The 21,077-nt window shown below is 40.3% G+C and overlaps 1 protein-coding gene across 5 annotated transcripts in view; it reads right to left on the minus strand.

The window, feature by feature from the left end:
- The window catches only part of NAV2 (neuron navigator 2), a 420,599-nt gene that overhangs the window by 55,434 nt on the left and 344,088 nt on the right, over window positions 1–21,077 (minus strand). For 4 of the 5 annotated variants that reach the window (XM_074918582.1, XM_074918578.1, XM_074918581.1 and 1 more), the window contains one exon: window positions 741–879. In XM_074918582.1, coding sequence (XP_074774683.1) covers window positions 741–879 — 139 coding nt within the window. Of the gene's footprint in view, window positions 1–740; window positions 880–9,714; window positions 9,813–21,077 lie in introns of those variants that run through there. The other variant, XM_074918583.1, reaches the window with a different exon arrangement.

The following is a 21,077-nucleotide window of genomic DNA, read 5'->3' on the forward strand; positions in this document are numbered from 1 at the left end:
ATACCTGAGTCCCTTGAGCAGGTGGGTGTACAAAAACAAAGCTGGAATTCTTAGTCCTGCACTTTTCCAAACAAAATTCTGTACAACTGGGGAAAAAAGCAGTTTATATCACTGCAAATCTCTGTATTATGCAGTCTACTTGACGAATGAAAATCTGTTGGATACCTTCACTTGTTTTAACCTCCTTGGATGTGTGGTGTCTGGGCACAAAATGTACACATATGCTGCTGATGGATGTAAAATTTATCCTCCTATGAAATGCTGCCAAAAATAGAAACCCTGCAGTAACATGCCACCCCGGAAGTTTAAAATAATCTATTTCATTTGCCTAGCACACTTACATTTCTGATGGAAGTGTAAACAATCTCTGAACTTTCATGTTGACTTAATTAAATTCTGTTCTTTAAGAGAAAACTTAATACCTTTTCTAGAGCTAAAAAAAAATAAATATCCCATCTATTGATGCATGTTTTCTGTGCAGCAGTGCCACCAGGAAGGCAGAAGCCATTTGTTGCCACACCACCACAGCAGAGATGCCACAGATTCCACCCGTAAAGGAAATACTAAGTAAATGCCACGTATGATAAGGCAGTTATATTGCTTGACGTTGCCTTTTCAGTGATGTGGTCTGTACTGAAGGCTGTCTGTGTGTTCAGTTTCATCCAGCTTAGAACAATTATACCTACTGCACAGAGAAAATATTAAGTATCAGTGTTACTTGTCTAAAGCAGAAGTCTTACCTGTGCATCTAAGTTTTTGCGGGAGGAGGCAGGTGTGTTGGCATAGGAGCTGATAGAGGAGCTAGTGTTAATGTCATCAGTACTGAGATTATCTATGGTGTCACTGATCCCACTGCTGACAGAGCTGCTGTCATCCCAGCTGGAGAAAAAGCACAACAAAGGTAGAAAACAAGGGTCAAAAGGCAGAACATCATTCAAAAGGCGAAGTATTATTTCTACAAGCCTTTTTCTACTCGCAGTTGCCAAATGCAAATGGTCTGCTCGTTTTCCTAACTTACCTTTTTGCACTTCAAGTTTAAATTCACACAGCTCATTGACTGTATGGTTGCCACAAAGCCTGACATATACCATCATTAAGCCAATACACCAATGGTACAACTCTCCCTGACCCAATTTAAAGTTTGCACGAGTATACAAACTTTCAAGTGACCCTCAAGATTTATGCCTGCAGTCTCAAAGCAGGGGAAGGTGGTGATAAGAAGGCGTCTCCAGGTCGGCACAGCACAGACTTGGAGAGCTGGAACGCAGAGATGAAACTTAAATGAGAGGAAAAAATTGTCCTGAAGCAATCTTTTGTACCTGGCTGTTACAGAGACCTGGGCAACAACTGGGATCTACCACTGACAGCATCACCGGTCTCAGAAATTTTTAGTAATTGAAAGTTTAGTTGTTCAGATGGTACATTGACCCTCCCGAGCTGTACCACACATCCTTTTCCAGATCTATCAAAAGCGTACTATTCAGGACTACCCTCTTCCAGCATGTGGCAGCTTCAACATTTCCTAGAAATGGGAAATGCATTAACTGGAAGTTCATGACACAGAAAGCACCAAAAAAAAAAGGCCATACCTGAAGCGATTTGAGTGTTAGGACAGAATCAAAATGATCTAAAAGTCAAGCCAGACACTCCACTCTTAAAATGCCTGTAAAAATAAGCTCCTTAAGGAAGAGATTTCTAAACTGGTGTACAAGTGTTCCATCTCCAAGAACAATAAAGATGGGATTGAAACACTGTCCTGAAAGTAGCTCTGTTAAGACACTTCAGTCCACTGATGGATAACTACTGCTGCAAATGCATAAATACATATTTTGTAAATGATTTGCGAAAGTTAGATGTAAGAGCTCATCTCCTGGCAGTTCTCTAACTATTTATCATCACAGCCTCAGATTTTGGGAGCTCCAGACTCTCCTCCCTATTGCATTTCTGTTTGCTTTACAAACTTGTAACAAAGAGATTGCAGTGAGGTTTTTGATGATAGTATGAAAGCCATTCACAAAAAGATGATATACTGGCCATTTCATACATGCATTTAAAAGTGAATTGCATGTTGTGTAATTGAACTATGTACAGAACGGCAGTCTCTCTCTGGTTTCTTGAATTTTCTTCATAGCTTCACCACTGATTTACTATATAGCCTTACCATATAACCTCTGACAACTTTGAAATGGAAAGCATTGCATTTTTCTCACTTACCTCTATAAAGCAGCTACCTGTATAGGTTTTAATGATGCTTTAATAATTTTTAATTGCTTTTTGCTTACTTGGGAGTACTTTGTTCACCCACATCTACATAAGGCCTTTCAGGGAACTGAGCACAGCTTAACCAGCAGCACAATTTGCTGAACCACATGAACAGCCATGGCCACAGGGACATGCTCCTCTGCGTGCCTGCAGAGAGGGTTATTGCTCACAGCTGCTCTTTGCTACTGCTTTGTTCCCTGTTACGGTCCTCATCAATCTGCCAGCACAGTCATTTGTGCCAGTTCTCCCCATATCGCTGCAGACAAGGCCAGCTGGGAAGCTCAGATCAACAGTTTCAGCAAGGCGGATTGATTTTGCCTGCAGGAAATTTGGGAGCGCTCAGCCAGGCGGCTCTGCTGGCAGAGGAGAGGGATGGACAGGGACCGACACCAGGACCAACCGCTGACCCCTGCCCCAGGCTCCGTTTCATGGAGCCTTGAGATTGTCCTTCATCTGGTGTCCTCCAGCTTGTAAAAACACACTCCTGCCAGGTCAGCTTGACTTCCAGGAGTGTCCCTGCTTACAGGCAAGGCCCTGGCTTTGCAGATTTTCCCAATGCTATTTGATAAATCCGCAGACGCTCCAGCTCTCCTCATCGGAATGAAATGCCGTAGTCTACAGAGTTGGTGATGCTACAATTTAAAGGAAAAGATTTTTTTTTTCCTAGATTTGCCTTCACCTGGATATTTTTTAAGAGGTATCCACTATAATACAAAATAAAACTCCATGCACTACGTGAGACTCATTGAGTCTGAGAAAGCCAGCCATCCAGATTCAACACAACCATTTTATTTGCTATTTTCCAAAATCTTCCTCAGCATAACTGAATAAAAGATGTGATGACCATCCACAGAAATCCATGAAATGTAAATTGGGGACACACACACATAATCGTATCTCCCCCCCCCCCCCCCCCCCCCCCCCCCCAGTGCCTAGTATGGAAAAAATGAAAAAACTTGGAAAAGAATTGACAGACTTCTTTGAAGCACCCTTTTTTAGAGTGGGTAATTAAATATTATAATGCAAAATATTTAAAGTTATTATTACTTCTAAATATCAGTTCTTAAATAGAGGCCCTATAACTGATACTTACTTCTATTTCAAAACCTATAACATAAAGCAATTACAATCCCTAGATTTTATAAGTTACAAAACAGTTATTAAAATAACTGCATAAAAGAACATGCTCCTCATTTTCCAAAGTTTTGTGTAACAACTTACATCATCTTTTCTATTTCTGAACCTATAATAAAATCCTAATAATAATAATATCAGCAATGCCAATGTTTTTCCATGTTTGACAGTTTAATTTCCTTCTTAGGGAGATATGCCAATGCCCCCCCAATACAATAACATTCTTCTGTATGACTCACAGTTCCATCCTGAATGTACAGAAACATTACATTTCCAGCCATTCACTATTCTTAAACTATCACAGGTCCCAGTTAATCAGCATCTGAAGAATGTGTCTAGTGTTAATCATAAGTAGTTTGACTGGCATCAACCAGTCCTGTTGACTTCAGCTGGGCAATCTAAGGCATTATGGAAATATTTGAGTGCCCTTCTGAACTGGGACATGTGCCTGAGGACAAAGGTAGAAACATGCACCTGAATACATTGATGGCAGTGGCTTCTCCTTATGTATATCCTGGGCTGTAAGTCTTTTATGTTCCGATAGAAACTATGAACAACTCAAACTTTGTATTTTCAAGTTTACTCATCTGTTACTAAATTAAAACCGATTAGCTACTATGAGGTCCAAAGACAGATGTCTAGCTTTTAGGCATGTCGATGACACCAAGTGATGACACTGATGCACTGTTCTGACAAGGGATGATGCTGTGTTAGCTAAACCCAGACACCTCAGGTTTAGCTTTATTTTAAAAACATCACTTCAGTAAGGGAGTGATGAGAGGTCACTCTCTAGCTAAAACAAAAGGATGTAAGAGAATAAGAAAACACGACGTCTTAAGACATTTAAAATAATTTTGAAAACCTATACAAGCAATTATTGATGCTGACCTTTGGAGTAACTCTATAGACAGTTTAAATATAAGTGAGATGGTGTGTAGAATTCACTGAACTCTGTCAATTAGACGCCGACGCAAGCAACTTTATGAGAATACCACATATACTGCTAAAAAGTAATACAATTAAAGCACATATACTGCTTAACCTGCTGTCAATGATCCATTACACCAAAAGCTCCCCCCCCCAAGAAGCCCATCATACGTATTGGGTGTAAGATACACAGTATAGGACATGCTGCTCCATGTCTGTATCTGCATGAAGACTGCAGCTTCTCGAGGGGACAGCATCTGTTAACAAACTGAGGTAACTCTATTTCACATTGTTCTTGAAACCTCAAGCCCTTCACATAAATTAGCTCACTTTTACCTTGATCCAGTGCCTTGATAGTTAAAGTCAAAAGCAAGCAATCAGAATGGGGAATCTAACAGCCCTCCTAATTATGGTGTTCTTGGCTCCCAAAGCCACGATAACATCTTTGTAATTTAGCTGGTGCAATTAATAATTTCTGATGTCAGCAAAAGTCTGCTCAACCATAACCTGAAGCTGAAATGTTTGGGCTTTCCTTTCTTCATTTGATCAATCACCTGAAACTTTCCTTTGATTACCGAAAATTACAAAAAAAAAAAATCTTAGAAGTGTATTATATATGAAAATTATACAACCACCCATTTAAAAACCATGACCACCATCACTTAAAACTCCCACAGAGCTGCCTCCTGCTCCTGTGAAACCAAGCACCCTCCTCTCCCACCCCATCTCAGCCTGCTCTCCCTATGTGACTAACAACGTTGCTACTATAGATTGCACACATACAGCACCAGGTCAGCTACTCAAAGGTGCTTTTTGAAACAGGTCTGCAAAGCAGTTAGGCTCAGACTTGTATTTTTCCACAGTCTATCAGCACTTTTCCATCTTGCATAATCATCATCTGTGGAATTGGCTCTTCTTTGTCAACTTGGACGGCAGAGCACATGAAACCATCCTACAATCCTCAGGACAGCCCCCCTCATGGCAGAAATCGTCCCCCTTTGCAAGTCCAAAGCAAAGGAGCCATTAAATCACTACTAAATAAAGCTATTGTTATAGGATGAAAACGCACCCTTCTCTGTGTATGGGTGTGGATTTTAACCTTGCTGGGCCTTCAGTCAAAACCAAAATTACAATGAGCTGCTGAAAAATACGTTTGTCTGATACAGGAGCTTGTTGCTCCGTAATATTTCAAGTGGAAACATGGTAATTATCCTCTTCTACCTAAAAATTTAACTATTTATGAGTTGATAGAGAACCAAAAAAACCCCAAAACACAACACTATAAAAAAAAGTCAAGGTGTAAAATGACTGAAACTTCACAGCATCTTCAAAGAATTAAATGGAAAAATAAAATGCCAGAAAAATGTAAATGTGCTACAAAGCAAGATACAAAATTTCCACTGTTTTCTTCTGGGATTTCCTACAATACTGAAATCACTGTGTCAGAAATCCAAAAACCATATACAGACCCTTGCATGGTTTTCCTTTCAAAATAGTATGAAAGGTGACAAGTAGCCATTTGCAAGAGAATGGATGGAAATCTAATTCAAGAGAAGTGAATTTAATTAATGTACTTTACATGGTTATTAATTATCCACCTTCGCCATGTCTTCAGTTTCTCTCTGCTTATTACATCTCATTACAGGTATTTTAAAATAAACCCCTTTGTTTCTAACTGAAGGTGGAGCCCAGGGACATCACTGTTACACTGAACCACTTTGTAAGGCCGGAGTATGGAAAGTGAAAAGTAAACCAGGCAAAATGAATACAGACCATTTCCAGCTGTTCTTTCTGGAGCAGAATCTAATCCTTTTAATGACATTTTTTGGTGCAGAGTTAAACTTCTGTAAGTGTGCTGGGAGCTATTCAGATTCGGTGATTATTCGGTTTACCGCCAACAAGCTGAAATACAGCTCTGTCGAGCTCTGCTTAGAAATTCATCCAATTCAGGATTTACATTTAAAATACCTATTTGTAAAAGAGAGTAACTCACAGAATTAAAGTATCAATTAGTGTCAAAAAAAGTTGGGTAAGAAAAGATTTGTAGAAGCTAAAAAACCTGCACATGCTCCTTTCCTTTAGTTTGGTTTTTTTTTTTTTTTAATATCAGTGCTAATAACCTTATAAAAATAACACTGTATTTTATTTTGTCCCTTAAAATCTGACGAGGAATTTGACCAAGCCATTGTCAAACTTGAAGTGAACACAGCTGAGCACACACACTGGAGCTGCTAAATCCAGCTAATCTCAGGGAGTTTACCGTTTGCAACACTCCAAAGCTTCATGAAAGCAATCCGACTTTCCACTGAAACTCACCATCTCCTGCTCTAAAGCAGAAATTCAAATGGCACCTTCTCCACCTGCACACATTTTGCTCAGAGACCCTTCAGTCTTTCGTTGTCTGGAGTCGCTAAATGCAGCAGCCAGCACAACTGTATTCAGTTGCAAAATGCTTTGACTGGTGGAACTTGTTTTTTTGGCCATTGTTCACCAGAGTGGATCCTCCAGCATTGCACAGCCTCGGGCGAAGGTGGGAACCCAGAGCAAGGCCCTGCCTTTGACCCAAGTGCTGGAGGAACATAAACTCCTGCCTAGGTCTGAAGTATTTAGCGTAAAATGCTCCAACTAGCTACCAACTCATTTTTCCTGCACTCACGATCTATAAACCATATTTTTGGCATTCCCCATTTACTGTTCTGTCTGAAGACTTACTGTGCTTATAAAGCAGTTTACAGACCAGGCCTACACTGGGCGCAGAGCACCCCTGTGGCCCGTGGCACCCTCACCTCCCTGCTTTGAAGGCCATGGGGTTGATACTCATCCCTCATCATTGCTGTGCGACTCCACTGACCCCAACTGATTTGCACCAGTGAAAGCTGGAAAGAACATCAGTGTCTTCATACTGCAGTAATGTCACTGTTAAACCTCAGCTGTTATTATGTAAAAAATATGCTTTGTTTGTTATGCCTTTGTTTCCAAGACAGTAAGAAATGCTGAGCAAAGTCTTCTAATGGAAATCATAAATATTTTTTTACGTACAAAGCCTCTGGTGCTCTCCAGAAAATAAATCCCTGTAAAGTGCACAGCCTGCATGTGACAGAGACGGACTGAACAAACCCACAGAGGTCAAACCAAAGCCACTGGGGATGCTGCGATGGGCGCAGGGATACCGTGATGGATGCTGGGGGTGCTGTGATGGATGGCAGAGATGTGGTTAGGGACGCCAGGGATGCTGTGGTGGATGCTGGGGATGCTGTGATGGATAGCCCCAGCTCCCTGCACTCTCCTGGAGTGAGGGAATGGGGAGGAGTTCCCTGGCAAAGATCCAGGTGTGGATCACCACGGCAATATGCCTCTTGGCCAGGCCCCAGCCCAAACACCTCCCTCCTCCAGGCAGGCGGAGAAGGTGCCCTGCCCAGGGGATGGAGAGTTATGATAACCAAACATCAGATTGCGTGGGCTTCTTTCCCCTGCCTTACCACTTTACACTTTATTCTCCCTCAAAAGCAGATACCCTCGGGATCACATCGCCTCCTTGTACGAAGGCACTATTTAAGTTATGACTTAAGGGGCGGCACTTACTGGAAACACTGCCATGGTTTCTGACACCCATCTTCTACCTGCATGCTCCTCCAGCACTGAACTGAGCTGGTGAGAGCTCGGCAGCTCACCAGCAGTTACTGGTACCTGGCAGCCTGCTTCATCAAAGGCTCCCAAACACAGTAAAAACGGGCTTAAACAGCAAGAAGAAAAAGACTAGATGAGCTAAATTCTTATGGGACTGACGTAACTAAAACATGGAAGGAAAGGAATGAAGGGTAGTATGGAAACAAAACTATGCCAGACACATTTCAATTCCCCGCTGCCGAGTGTGCTTTTGCAGGATTCACAGGGCTGGACCCACCTGCCCTCCAGCCAGGGCCACTCACCCACCTACTCCCCCAGCACAGACGGCCACTGGGACCACTGGGCAGCCTCACCCAGGGAAAAGTGGCTACTAAACACAAACCACAGAGCCAAAACCTCCAGTAGCTGGCAGGTAGAATATAGCTCCTTTGGTTCCCAGTCTGGTTCTAATCCCTCCTGCCGCTGTAACCCCAGTAAGTGACACCAGTGCAAATCTCCCAAGGTCTGCAGGCTGTAATGCCAAGCAAGAAACATGCAGGCACAAAATGAAGAAGTGATACATATGCATAAGCACTTGAAGCAATTCGCAGCCACTGTTAACTTCTTCCATATTCAGAATACACTGTAAAGCTGCTACATAAATTGATCAAGGCAAAAACCTGTGCACAGCAAAAGGCAGCTTTCACACATGAGAACTGCTCCTCTCCCACACAGCAGGATCAGCTGCAGCTAAGCACACAGATAAAGATAACATATGCTTGCACACTCTTCACCCATCCGAAAAAAGGAGAGAAATACAAAATTTGTCTTTCTGAAAGCATTACAGCCTGCTGACGTATGTCTTAAAGCTGAACTTGGCAATAAAAGGTGTTAATTTGATCACAGGACACAGCACTGTTCCTCAGGAAGCCAAACCATTGAAAAACAGCCATCGTTATCACGCCTGGGATTTATAGAACAGACACACACATAATCAAGTGAAACACTTTATTCTCTGTAATATGGAGAAGTGTGGAAGATGTTAGCTACCACCAATTCTGAAAGCAGGTTTTTTCCTAGCAGAACCGCAACATCCTAAGCAGTATCAGTAACTCCTGTTTTAGGTTAGCCTTTAAAATTAGGCTTATTTGAAAGAAAGTGTAGAAAGTAAAAAAGATCTTCTAACCTTATTCAAACAAATTAGGAAGCCGACAGAAATCTGCACAGGAGTGACAATAAGAACTACTTATTATGTCCTAAACAGCAAGTGCACTCTGGGCTGTGATCTGGCCTCAAACAGCCTCACACACTCTTTTGTTTCCCTGCAGAGTGAGCTCATTCCCACAGAGGTTCCTCCTTTGCACAGAAAGCAAACTTACAGTCCTAAAATACAACAAAGCCCCATAGTTTTCTGAGACTAAAAGCCTGTAACACTAGTGGAAAGATAGCCGGTTAGATTGCACCCTGCGAGACGCTAATAATTATTGATAAACTTCACTGAATCCTGACATTAAGCCAGAAGAAAACAAATACAGTAACAGCTGTCAGCTCTCACAGAGGGTATTTCCTAGTATGTTATTCAAATATTTGTAATGTACTAAAAATATATTGTTTTCATATAGCATGCAGTGATTCAAATGAAATAGTGCAGGGAGAAAACATCAGATTTACTCCATCATCTTATGTGTTACCATTGCTGCCAGCATTTACAAAGCTAAACCTACTTCCACAAAGGTGTAACACAACAGACTTCCATGCTTACAAAAGCACAAAAAAATCTCTTACCTTGCAATATTCCCTCGCCAAAGCACTTCTCCACCTTGTTGCCCATGAAGAATTCCAGCAAAGGGGCTTAGATTTATTTTGCAGGTTGATACCTTCATTAGGCTACCATCCAACACCCCCCCACCCCCCCCCAAAATAAAACAGCTTGTAACCTGACTATCTAGGAAAAGACTTGGAAAAAAAGTTGGAGCGAGGTTGTTTTCCAACAGAGCCCTCAACATTCAGCAGCTCTGAAAGACACTGGAAAGTAAAGCCTAGCTAGAAGGTGATCATCAGAAACTTCCCCTAGAAAGAAATCTGATCCCTCAACAAAATTAACCTCTGAAGTGCTGAAAAAGTGAGAGGTCAAGACTTTCTGCTGGGAGTAGGTCATCCTTGAAAAGCTGTAACCTGATGGCAGTAAAGCAGGCAGACTGGGTGCCTCCGGATCACATACCGTATCGTATGAAGTAAAAGCTCATGTCAGCAACCCTGTACTTGAAGGTACTAAATGACAGTATTTGATCTCAGCTAAAAGCCTACAATCTCTAAAAGCGTATTTCCTACTCTGCTTTTATAGATGGATTCAGCAACGTGACTGCTGAAACAACTATAGCTTTATGAGAATGTAGCAGGAGGAAAATCCCAAATGTTTTTACATAAAATACTCGGAATACTGGTAAAATAAGGAATTTTTTTTTAATTTTTTTTTTAGGGGGGCTAGTAAAAACCACTTTCAATACTGAAATTGTACTGAAAATACCAATTTATTCACTGATATCCCCAATAAAGACCTTATGAAACTGGGACAAGATATGTAAGATTTCTCCGAGCAGAGATTAAACACGTTCATCCTCATTTACAGTTGTAAAGGGACTTACTACTTCCCTTTATTGCAAATAGAATAGAGATGGGTATTTAAACCTATTTGGTCGATAAAAATTTATGGTGGTTAGCATTCAAAACTCTTGGTTTAGCCTAATATAAATACTTTCTGACAGGATTCTTCCCAGATCTCTGCGTTCTGCTGTACACATGGGATTTTTTTAACTCTAATACGGGAAATTACACCAGTTCTCTTTACCGTGGGTAGTAGTGCTCAGAGGCACTAATTACCCTTATGCTAGATGCTGCATGAACATAACCTGCAAACATTAGAAAACCTGGAAAACAGTGGGAACTGGAAAGCTGGTCACTTATAGCTCATGTAAAGTCATCACTCATGGTGTCTGCAGCGTGCTAATGGGCACAGAGCAGCAAATGATACACATACCCCAACAGAGAAATACTAGAAATGGCATTAATAGCACAGATGACGCATTAATAGCATAGGAAACAGAGTGGCATTGGATAGCCACGACTAGTTGGGCATGGAAGGAAGTACTTGGGGTAGGTGACTATGGGGAAAGGTCAGGGAGCCCATGGGTGGATGAAGAACCAAGGGACTGGTTCAAGGTCACTGCAAGCTGAAAGGAGCTGGTGGGAGAAACACTACAAGCAGGTATGTGAGGGGTCTGGGGGGAGGGAGTTGGAATAAGAAAACTGAGGTTAGGGGTGGGGTCTTGGAAGGTGGCCTGAGGCTGAAAAAAGACATCTATCAGATGTAAAGCAACAGTGAGGAGATAAGATGAACTTGACAAATAGCTGAAAGTCAGGGAATTGGACTTCCAAATGGAGAAAAAGTCTGAGTTTATGAAATTAAGAGCATATTACAGTAATATGCACAAGGGGAAGGGATTAAATTCAAGATTGAGCCTACAGTGTTTATCATATTTTGTTATTTAAATGGGGACACACACAAAACACTGACTCTTGCTGTAGTTTATAGAGTTTTCAGCATTAACCAACACACTGACTTCCAGCCAAGGGGGGAGCACACAGGTCTGTTCCCATTTTTACAGACAGATCTGTTCACTGAGCAAAAAACTACATTTCTAACCCAACCAGCGTAGATTTCTGTTGTCCAGGTTACCGATGAGGGATCCCATCATGAAAAGGAGACAGGCAGCCTTTCAGATGAAGGAAGTGGTGAAGACAATACCATGTTGTCCTCTTAGACTCACCTCAAGAAAACCATCAATCATTTGGCATGAAACCAAAGAGAAGGAAAGAGTAGTCAGAAGTCAACTACACCCATGTATTTATTCTGTTCAGCGTGACTACCCTATCTTAAATAAAATACATCTTTTAGCACAACACTGTATTTTTAGTCGAAAGAGTTAAAACGCAAGTATTCAAAGGTTATAAAATAAAGACTTTGTGGAGATCTGCTGCTGCCAAAACCTTCAAATAAATGAGTTGCAGTCTGAGCTTGCCTTTCTACACCGGAGTCTGTATTTTAGTGGCCACGGTGTTACTATAGCAACACAGAGGCCTGGTAATTTAGAGGCTGGTGAATGTGACAACTTGTAATTTAGAACAATACTAATAATAAAAGCGGCTTGGGAAAAGCATCATTTAACACAAATGTTTGTGTTTTAAAATGAAAAAAGGCTGTTCATTTAATTCCTTTTTTTTTCTTTTTTTTCAGCTGGACGATTATCTATATTAAGTTAGTCTGGTGGTGAATAAAAGATAGAAACATGACTCTTCTGCTTTTTGGTATGTCTGCACCCTAGAGTGCAGTCAACTCACCCCCTTTGCGATGTGTGTATGTATAAATGCAAAGCTGCAGATGTCATTATCTCTGTTGAAGATTAGACAAGAATCACACAGCTTTTTTCCAAAAAAAGTATGTGTTATCCATAATGAAAATGAGGGTGAAGATACTCATGGACTATTATTAATCCCTTCTTTCTTGCCTCTGCTGAGTTTAACTGATATCCTTTATTAACAAATCCCATAAAGTGCTCCTCATTCATTACTTTAATCACAGAATAGTTACTCACGATAACTCAGATATTACAGATACTCAGAAGAATCACAACTGGAATAGCAAAGCTTCTTCTAATCTCTAACATCCTTCCTGTCTTCATCAAAATAGGGCTCACAAACATGATGTTTCTCAATTATCTGCTCACAGGGGTATATACGAAATTAGTGACTGACCTGTAGCTAATGGTAAATAAGAACAGCCAGAAATATTCTAATTCCAAAAATAATCAAATCTGAAATGGTAATCTAGGGAAAAAAAAAAAAAAGAATCTGAACATCCCATCTGTTGAATCACCGGCTCCAAATAAAACCAAAATCACAAGATTAAGGCACAGTGTTACTTGCTATACGCCAATTTACAGCCCCATTGTCCTTTGCTTTCCTGGCAGCCCTTACGCTGCAAAAGAGGAGGGATTTTGCAACATAATCCCCATAACACTAAATACAGAGGGATATTTCCAGATGAATTTTACATGTAGTAATAATCATAGTTTTATGGGTCAGGAAGTTCAGAAGATTAGTGTGTTATGGCTGCAGTTTATAAAAGCATTTGTGTTAGAAGTTTCACATAGCAATTGGGTGAGATAAGCTGTGAACGGCTTTACATTAAGTTCTTTTATGGTAGTTAAAGTTGGGGAGAAGTAAAAAGACCCCAGGTATTAATTTACCTAAAGAACAGCTGCTTAGAAAAGGCTGCAAAGTGTCCTAATACTTGGTGTAATAAAATCATTGCACCTCCAATTGCTTGTTCTTTCTCCCCCCACCCATGTGCTATTCCCATCAATCTTAGTGAGAATTGTGTTCACCGCCTGAACCGAGCTAAAACTGTACACAACAAAAAAAAGGACTTATCAAAGAAATGAGTGGTTTGATTCTTATTTGAAAAGGCCCAAACCCGTAATTACAGGTTTGCATTCTAGGGTAAAGCAGCCCAAATCTTGCTGCATTTCAAATTCTCTCTTAGAGAACATCAAAACGCCTGGAAAAAGGGGTTTTACTGCAATATGTTAATTTCCTTTGTATTTTTTTCTCATTAGCTGAGATATATCAGTAAGGAGCTTACAAAATGTCTGCATTTGCTGACTTCAGTGATTACAAAAGTAATGCAAGCAGCATAGCCTGTAAAGACATTGTGCTTCGTGGTCTTTGTAAGCTGTTTTGTGTGTGGTATGAAGCGTCTGCCACACTTCACCCTGGAAGAGACTCCATTACAACTGGGTAAACTGATGTCTTAAAATGATCTCAGCTGTAATTTTTTAAGACTTCTGTTTCCTTTTTTTCCTCCTTAAAAACATCAAGATTATTAAAATGAGGAAAAAAAATATTTGTAAAGCCAAAACATATTCTGAGCAGACACAAACGTGCTTTTGAACACACTTCTATCCTTTTAACTTGAGCACATTAAACAAAAACATTTTAAAAGTACTTTTATCGCTGAAATATATGCATGAGAAAATAAATGAGGAGCACAGCAACTTGCTGCACCATCGCAACCATTACAGATCACACTATAGGGCTAAAAATTCTATGTATCAACATAAACAAACTACGTTTCCTGTTAAAGTGATTTTTTTAAAAGAAAACACACTTCTTTTACTTATATGTAATTGTCAATCCTGGGAAGGTATTTCTAATTAAATCCAGAGAAACACTGGAAGCACCATAAACCCACAGTAAGAGAAATGGTAACAAACAGACCCTAGCTGCTACAACGCTGTGAGTGTGAGTTGTGGCTTTTCATTGTGGTTCCAAAGGGAGCTTGGGGGCCAGGAGAAGCGAGTCTGGAAAAATGAAGATGTCTTTTTTAATTCTCCTCATTCTGCTGACCAAAAGAGGCACTAAGTTTGCAGACTGATGAGGGATATACGCTACGAAATACTCTTCTTCACATTCTTAAACCGCAAGGGTAAGAATCCTCTCTTGCCTTAGAGACTTCCCTGAGAAGAGGCCATTATATTCTAGCGGTGCCGATTTATTTATTTTCAGAAGTGAGCAAATGTAGTGTAGAATACTTTAGGATTTTGTTAAAATTACTCGTATAGGTAGTGTTGTACAGAAGAAAATAAAAAGGAATCATCAGTGTGCGCTACTGCATGGGTATGTAAGAAATGCATAGGAACTGACCCATCATAGATTTAGAAAAGGAGGACGAGATTTTTCTAGTCCCTTGCCACTTAACAGCAAAACCTCACTTGAAGAGTAGGGATTTTGGCCCTGGAAAGACTGTGCATACACAGAAAAGCAAAATATGGGATAAGATTAATGGAATAAGATTAATGATTGTTGCATTGATAATGCATCAGGAAAATAACATGAGACAGACTTAGCATCTAACTCCTAGGAATTTTCACTGACCAACTGTTAAACACAGCTTCCTCCAACAAGGTGACATGCATGTCTGATGGAAAGAAAAGACTATTTACCTATGTGTAATAAATAATAAAAAATGGTTTTATAACCTTTTGCATTTACTTCAAAGATTGTTTAAAAAATGGCAGTAGCCAACATGGAGCACTTGTGTTGACACAAGTGTGAGGCATACTTTTCACTAGACCCACTTCAAATGAGTAAGCACATCATAGTGAATAAACACAAATGGTTACTTTCTAGTGGCAGTGGAGAGAAAGGCAGGCAGCTGGAGATAATCCAATAAAAACTTAGGATGCTGAGCAGCAATGCAGCTTGCACGCTATTATCTGAGAGGAATTCCAAATGAATGCTGAATCCAGGGGTTATATTCGGATGATCCAAATATTTGTTTCTAGCTTAAATACGTTATCAAGTCTCAAACTCCTTCAGCGAGAAATGCTATCAACATATTTATACATACACATGTATATGCTTTTGTATCTGTTATCTATGCTAATTTTTTCCAGATATAGCAAATAATCAAATCAAACAAAAAAACGTATGACAGGGCAAATAGCTCTCTGTAAAAACAATCTATACAAAATGGAAAAGAATCTGATCTTATAACACAGTTAGTGTAGTGAAATACAAGCATGAAATATCATTCCCATTGTTTTAAATGGAATATTCTTTTGAGTCCTTCTCCAAACCATAAAAATCAGTCCTCCTTCCAAAGAGCATAACACTGTCAATCACAGATTTTAACACACACGCAACTGAGCAAGGGGAAAAATTTAATTCTTCCAATCTAAACTGCTGAATAGAGTAAGAGTTTAATTCTACACTGTCGTAAGACTTTCTTGTCTTCTGCAACCATTAAGATTTTCAACTTGATCCCTAACATAGGAAGTTATAAAAACAGCGCAGCTGGCATGATTGCTTTTGTCTCGGGACTCTGAAAAATGCTTTGGGAGGAATATATGACAGATGTCCGTATATGATTTAGTTTGTTTTCTGAGCTTTCTAACATGATGTGAACAAGCACTAGAGTAGAGAACAGAAACATCAGATACGACAGCAGCTATACAAACCCTTATCTAGGAGCAAAGTTCTTTATGGCCAGCGAGGTAGAGAACAGCTCAGAAAGAAATAATATTTGAATAACTGGTTGGGTTCTGTTTCCTACAGCGGGACCAGAGGACTATGTCAGAGGATGCATTCAGGCCCAAGAAGGGTGTGTTAAGTGTAGTATCTACAGAACTACACTGAGATACTTAGGGTTGAATAAGCAGCTCTCTAGGTAGCTGAAGTATGGTTTTGAAAAGTCCCACAAAACTTGATTTACCCTCCCCTCCCACACACCCCTAACAAAATATTAAAATCATTATTGCTTAATCAATAGCAGTTATTAACTATCTGATTGCAGACATTAACCATCTGATGGCGCCCACGGTAAAAGCACTGCTGTCAGCTGTATCTGTCTTAGTCAAACCCTGTTCAGTTATGATCAATAGAGTTTTCCCATCTTAATTGCTTCGGCCTCCCCTTAATTAGATGTATCTCCACATTTACAGTTGTTTATAGTTGCTGTGGCTGTTAAAAATACATCCCACCAGAAAAGTAAATTCATTTATGCTAATTAAAGTAGAACTACTAAATCAAACTAGCAACAATCCTCTGTATTACTGAGTCTATAAACATTCAAACCACATAAACACTTCAACTGAATAATGAGCAAAGAACAAAGATGCAAACCCTCAACTTCAACAAAAATTAATTTTCCTTTATTTTGAGAGTCCATCTGCATTTTTCTAATAAAACAAAGGGATCCACTTCACCCATACAACACAAGGATGTTCCAAAGATTGTATCCGAGACAAAAGACTCTTTCTCAGATTACCTTGCAAAATCTTTCAACCCTTTTAAACATGCTTTCCCATGTGAATTGCTTTTTGCTTATTCTTACTGGTACTGTCTGTCACATAGACTAACTTGCCATTTCCAAATTCACAGTAGACTATTAATGCAATCCAGAATTGCAGACTTTTCTCCTCCCTGCCACTGTTACCTACACCTGGTTAAGAAACCCACTAAATTTTCTTTAAATTTATCATCTTCCTAACACAAACCATAACTGAGTCAAACCACTTACCTACAAAACAGCAGCTCTGACTGGTGGGTGCTTTCAAAGAAAAGTCTTTCCTAGCTCTACATTTTATGGTTCTGTGCATAATGCTGGCAACTCTTATGGACTCAATATTTTTGTTCATTCAGAGATAGAAATTCTTAATTAAGCAGTACAAAAAACCCCCATGATTGTCAGATAAAACACTGAATTTAAACTAATATTTGAAAATTACAGCTGATGAGAAGTATGCTGTCCATGAAACTCCTTATCTCACAAACACCTGTGGCAATCACAACTTGCCCACATGAACTTCTGACCTTCACTAAACCCTAATAAAATCATAGCTGTAGATGACCTGAGAAGAATAACACTCACCCAGATTAGAGTATTGCAGCATGCACTTCAGGTAGCTAACATACCAGCTTTATGGGAGCTTGTCTGGAGGAAATTTCAGATGGCAGACTTGCTCTTACCAAAATCATCTTAGCTGCAACATCAGTAAAATGAAAATGTATTTTCTGCTGCTCAAAAATTATTCACTTAGAAAAAACTTTTATCCTTCCAAACACAGAAAGCCTCCAAGGGTGAAATGTTCTGCTTTTATTCCACCAGAAGGACATGATAACAGTTGACACGTTGTTTAGACTCTGCACTTGTACCAGTTGGTTTTGCCACGATTGCCTGTGCCCCTGAACAACGATGGTTCTGCTAGCTCAATGCTACCTACATCTCTGTCCTTGCACAGATGCTCAGCAGGAGCTACCTCAGAATAACCACAGTGACCATGAGCCTCCTGGTGAGGGACATCAGGTTTCTCCCCCACAGTAAGCTACTCGGAGCACAGCTTATAACTAGTACATGACTGGGCAAATTCAGTTCGCTGTTTCCATACCAGAGGTGAAGGTCAGTGTAGACACAGTGGACTACTGCAATTACAGTGCAGAAGAACACTGTGGGGCTTGGGAAGCAGAGGATCTACGGAAGTAACAGCAAAATTGAATGGGTGCATAGCCAAGCTGGTGTAACACTTCCTCCAACTCCTACCTGAGCAGTCAGCTGCGGCGGTGACAGCATGGTGTAAGGACTGCACACAAGGGATGGAGGGTGCAACCATCCCCAGCCAAGCTTCTACAGGGGGTGCAGCACCCCCGCGATGCTCCCTGCGGGCAGCAGGCTGTGGGGGAAACCAGGACCCGCACACAGTTCCACCTGTCCTGAGTGAACCTGAGTGAGCCTGAGTGAGCAGCACCTCCTCTAAAAATTATTAAACCCATTAATTTTTCTCTGGAGGAGCAAATCCTTTCAATTGCTATAGATCCTGTAACAACTATAAAACATGCAGAGTGAGCTGCAACGGGACGTGGGAACACCAATGGCAATAACAACTGAATATTGATGTGGCAAGGTACTGCATTGAACAGTTGTTTTCTTTTGAAACTGAACTACTAATTCCAAACATCTGTGCCTTATAAATTTCCTGATACCCGAAAAATTAATCTGGTAAGAACTTGTAAATTATATTCTTACAGTTTCCTAACAGGTAAATATTTCTGTTACATATCTTATGAACTTTGTTAAATATTTAGTCTGGAATGCCAGATAACAACTCTTAGATCTTTTCCCAAGATACTATGGGTTTAGGTTTTTTTAAAAAATTATTTCATTGTAAGTCATAAGCTGAAAGCGGCGCTCAGTGGTGTCAAAATACTATCAGAAAAAAACAGCACAGCTATAAATACAGAAGGCATAGCTACACAGTGCTATGAAACATGGTTCAGAGATTCCTGAACTGGTGCTGCATTATGCTTTACAGATGCACATCTGAAGGTACTAAAGTGGGTCTGGATGCAATGCAGATTGAGCACGACACAACCTCTGCTGCCACATCATTACATTTTATAGGGTGTCATTCACTTCTACCACTAGGCATTCTCATCCTATGGGCCAAGTTCTACTCATATTCATATAAGTGAGTAGGTCAGAAGGACAAGTGGGATCTTTCAGTTAGGTGTAATGAAATGAGAAATGCCTGGCATTCAGAAGATGTGTGGGAAAAGAGGGAGGAGAAGAAAGAATACGTGGAGCTGCCCTTCAGACCCAGCTCGCCAAAAGTCTGGTCTTCCTAACGGTCAGAAATACTCTGGTCACAAGATGCTGATCTAATATAAACATGGCTCTGATTCACGTGTTCAAATATTTTCCAAAGAGTAACTCTGTTCACATTATTCTACCTCTCCACAGAGCCAGGTCTCACCTGTCCTCCCCCAGGTGGCAGAAAGTCAGTATAAAACTACTAAACTTTATGCTCTGGTATAAAGACACAGCAATACACACAAGCATGCACCCAGTAATTAGCCAACACGGGGTTAATTACTATCATTGCATTATCATGCATTCATGTACCCTTTTGTTTTATTTTATTTTCATTATAATCAGTTGCAAGGACAGATGTTGTTGGTGCCAAAGTGACACTAATCCTGGGCTCCTTCCAGCAAGGTCTCTGGTATGCGTGGTTATCTCCAGGGTCCATCTAGCCCGGTATGCTGCTGTTCATTGTATCAGCTATTTATTTGCACAAGAAAACTTTGCAATATTCATTAACGTGATGCATCATTTTACAAATGAAAACGCTAAGGACAAAACCAGAGATGTGCATTACTGGCAATGTGCACAGTGTAATTAACATGCATATGATCCGTATGCAAATCATGTTATTGAAAATAGTGATTATTAGCATAACAAGTGCTTATTATTTATTGAGATGCAATTCAAGCAGGCATCCTGCTGGGGTCCAACATCCTTCCTTTAAGCAGCACCATCTTTTCTTTCTTCCTTTACACATTCTTCTCTCCTCTTGATGATTTAACAGCACAGAAAACAGGGAGACTCCCTTCTGTGCCTTTGTTTAAAGGGGGAAATCTTGTGTGTTTAATTGCCCTCAAGCATCTGATCCAGTTCAAAGCTCAGAGGAGCCTCTCCTATGGCGCTACATTCCCCTCCCACCCCCATCATGACTGAACTGCGGCTGTTTAAATGAACTGTTAATATATGCAACTTCACCTACATTATCTCTAATTCTTAACTGATAACAAGTTAAAAGCAGTTAGGCTTCTTTCTCTCGCTTTTTTTTTTTTTTTAAAGGAATAAAATGGGTGTAGAGTGGGAGAAAACAACAGCTCAACTGTGCAAATGTCATGCCACCCTCCTTCTATGGCACTTCAGATGAATTTAACCTTTTAAACATTCCAGCCATGATATGTAACAAAAAAAGCACAATTTTTTTAAAAAAATTTTTTTTTTTTTTTTTTTTTTAATTTTCCCCCGGTAGGTCCAAGCAAAGCTTTCTTGCTGGAGCAGTTCTGCAAGCCCTGTCTGCTGAAAGGCCTGCATCACTGCTGCTGGCACTGTTTCCTCGCTCCACTCCCTACCCTGCAGAAGTCCTGAGGTCCCAGGGTCTCTGCAGGACTCTCTAACCTTTCCTAGAATTTCTCTAACAGCAAAAACTTACAAAACCTTTCCTTGCCCAGCCCTGCTGGGTTTTACGCTGCATGTTTGTTCTCTCTGAGGCTACACCCTCTGCTTCAGAGATGGCTGTGTTACAGTAATGAAATAATTAGCAGGGGGAATGATTTCAATTATTTATCATCTTGCCAAAATTGAGCTGTTTAGCCTGAAGTTTTCCAAGCTGCATGCCAACCTAAGGATGGACTTTGGTCTCACTTAAAAACAGCACAACAGTTCCTGGTTATTGTTAGAAAATATACATGATTTTACTATTAAGTTACATCGTTCTTCCCTGAGATACCTTGTCTTGCAATACAAGTTTTTTTATTTGGTTCTGGAGGGCCCTGGAGAACTGGGACAGTAAGTCAAGAAGGGAAGCTCGTGTATGTGAACAATAAATGGAAAAAAAGAAAAGGGAAACTCTGAAGTCAAAGGCTGGGACCTGCTGCGCAAAGACAGAGCTGGGACAAGAAGCCTCAAATGGGCCCGGAGAAGGAAAAAATAGATGTGGAACAAATTGGAAGGAAAG

Source organism: Athene noctua, chromosome 14 (assembly GCF_965140245.1).
Source record: "Athene noctua chromosome 14, bAthNoc1.hap1.1, whole genome shotgun sequence".
NCBI lineage: Eukaryota > Metazoa > Chordata > Aves > Strigiformes > Strigidae > Athene > Athene noctua.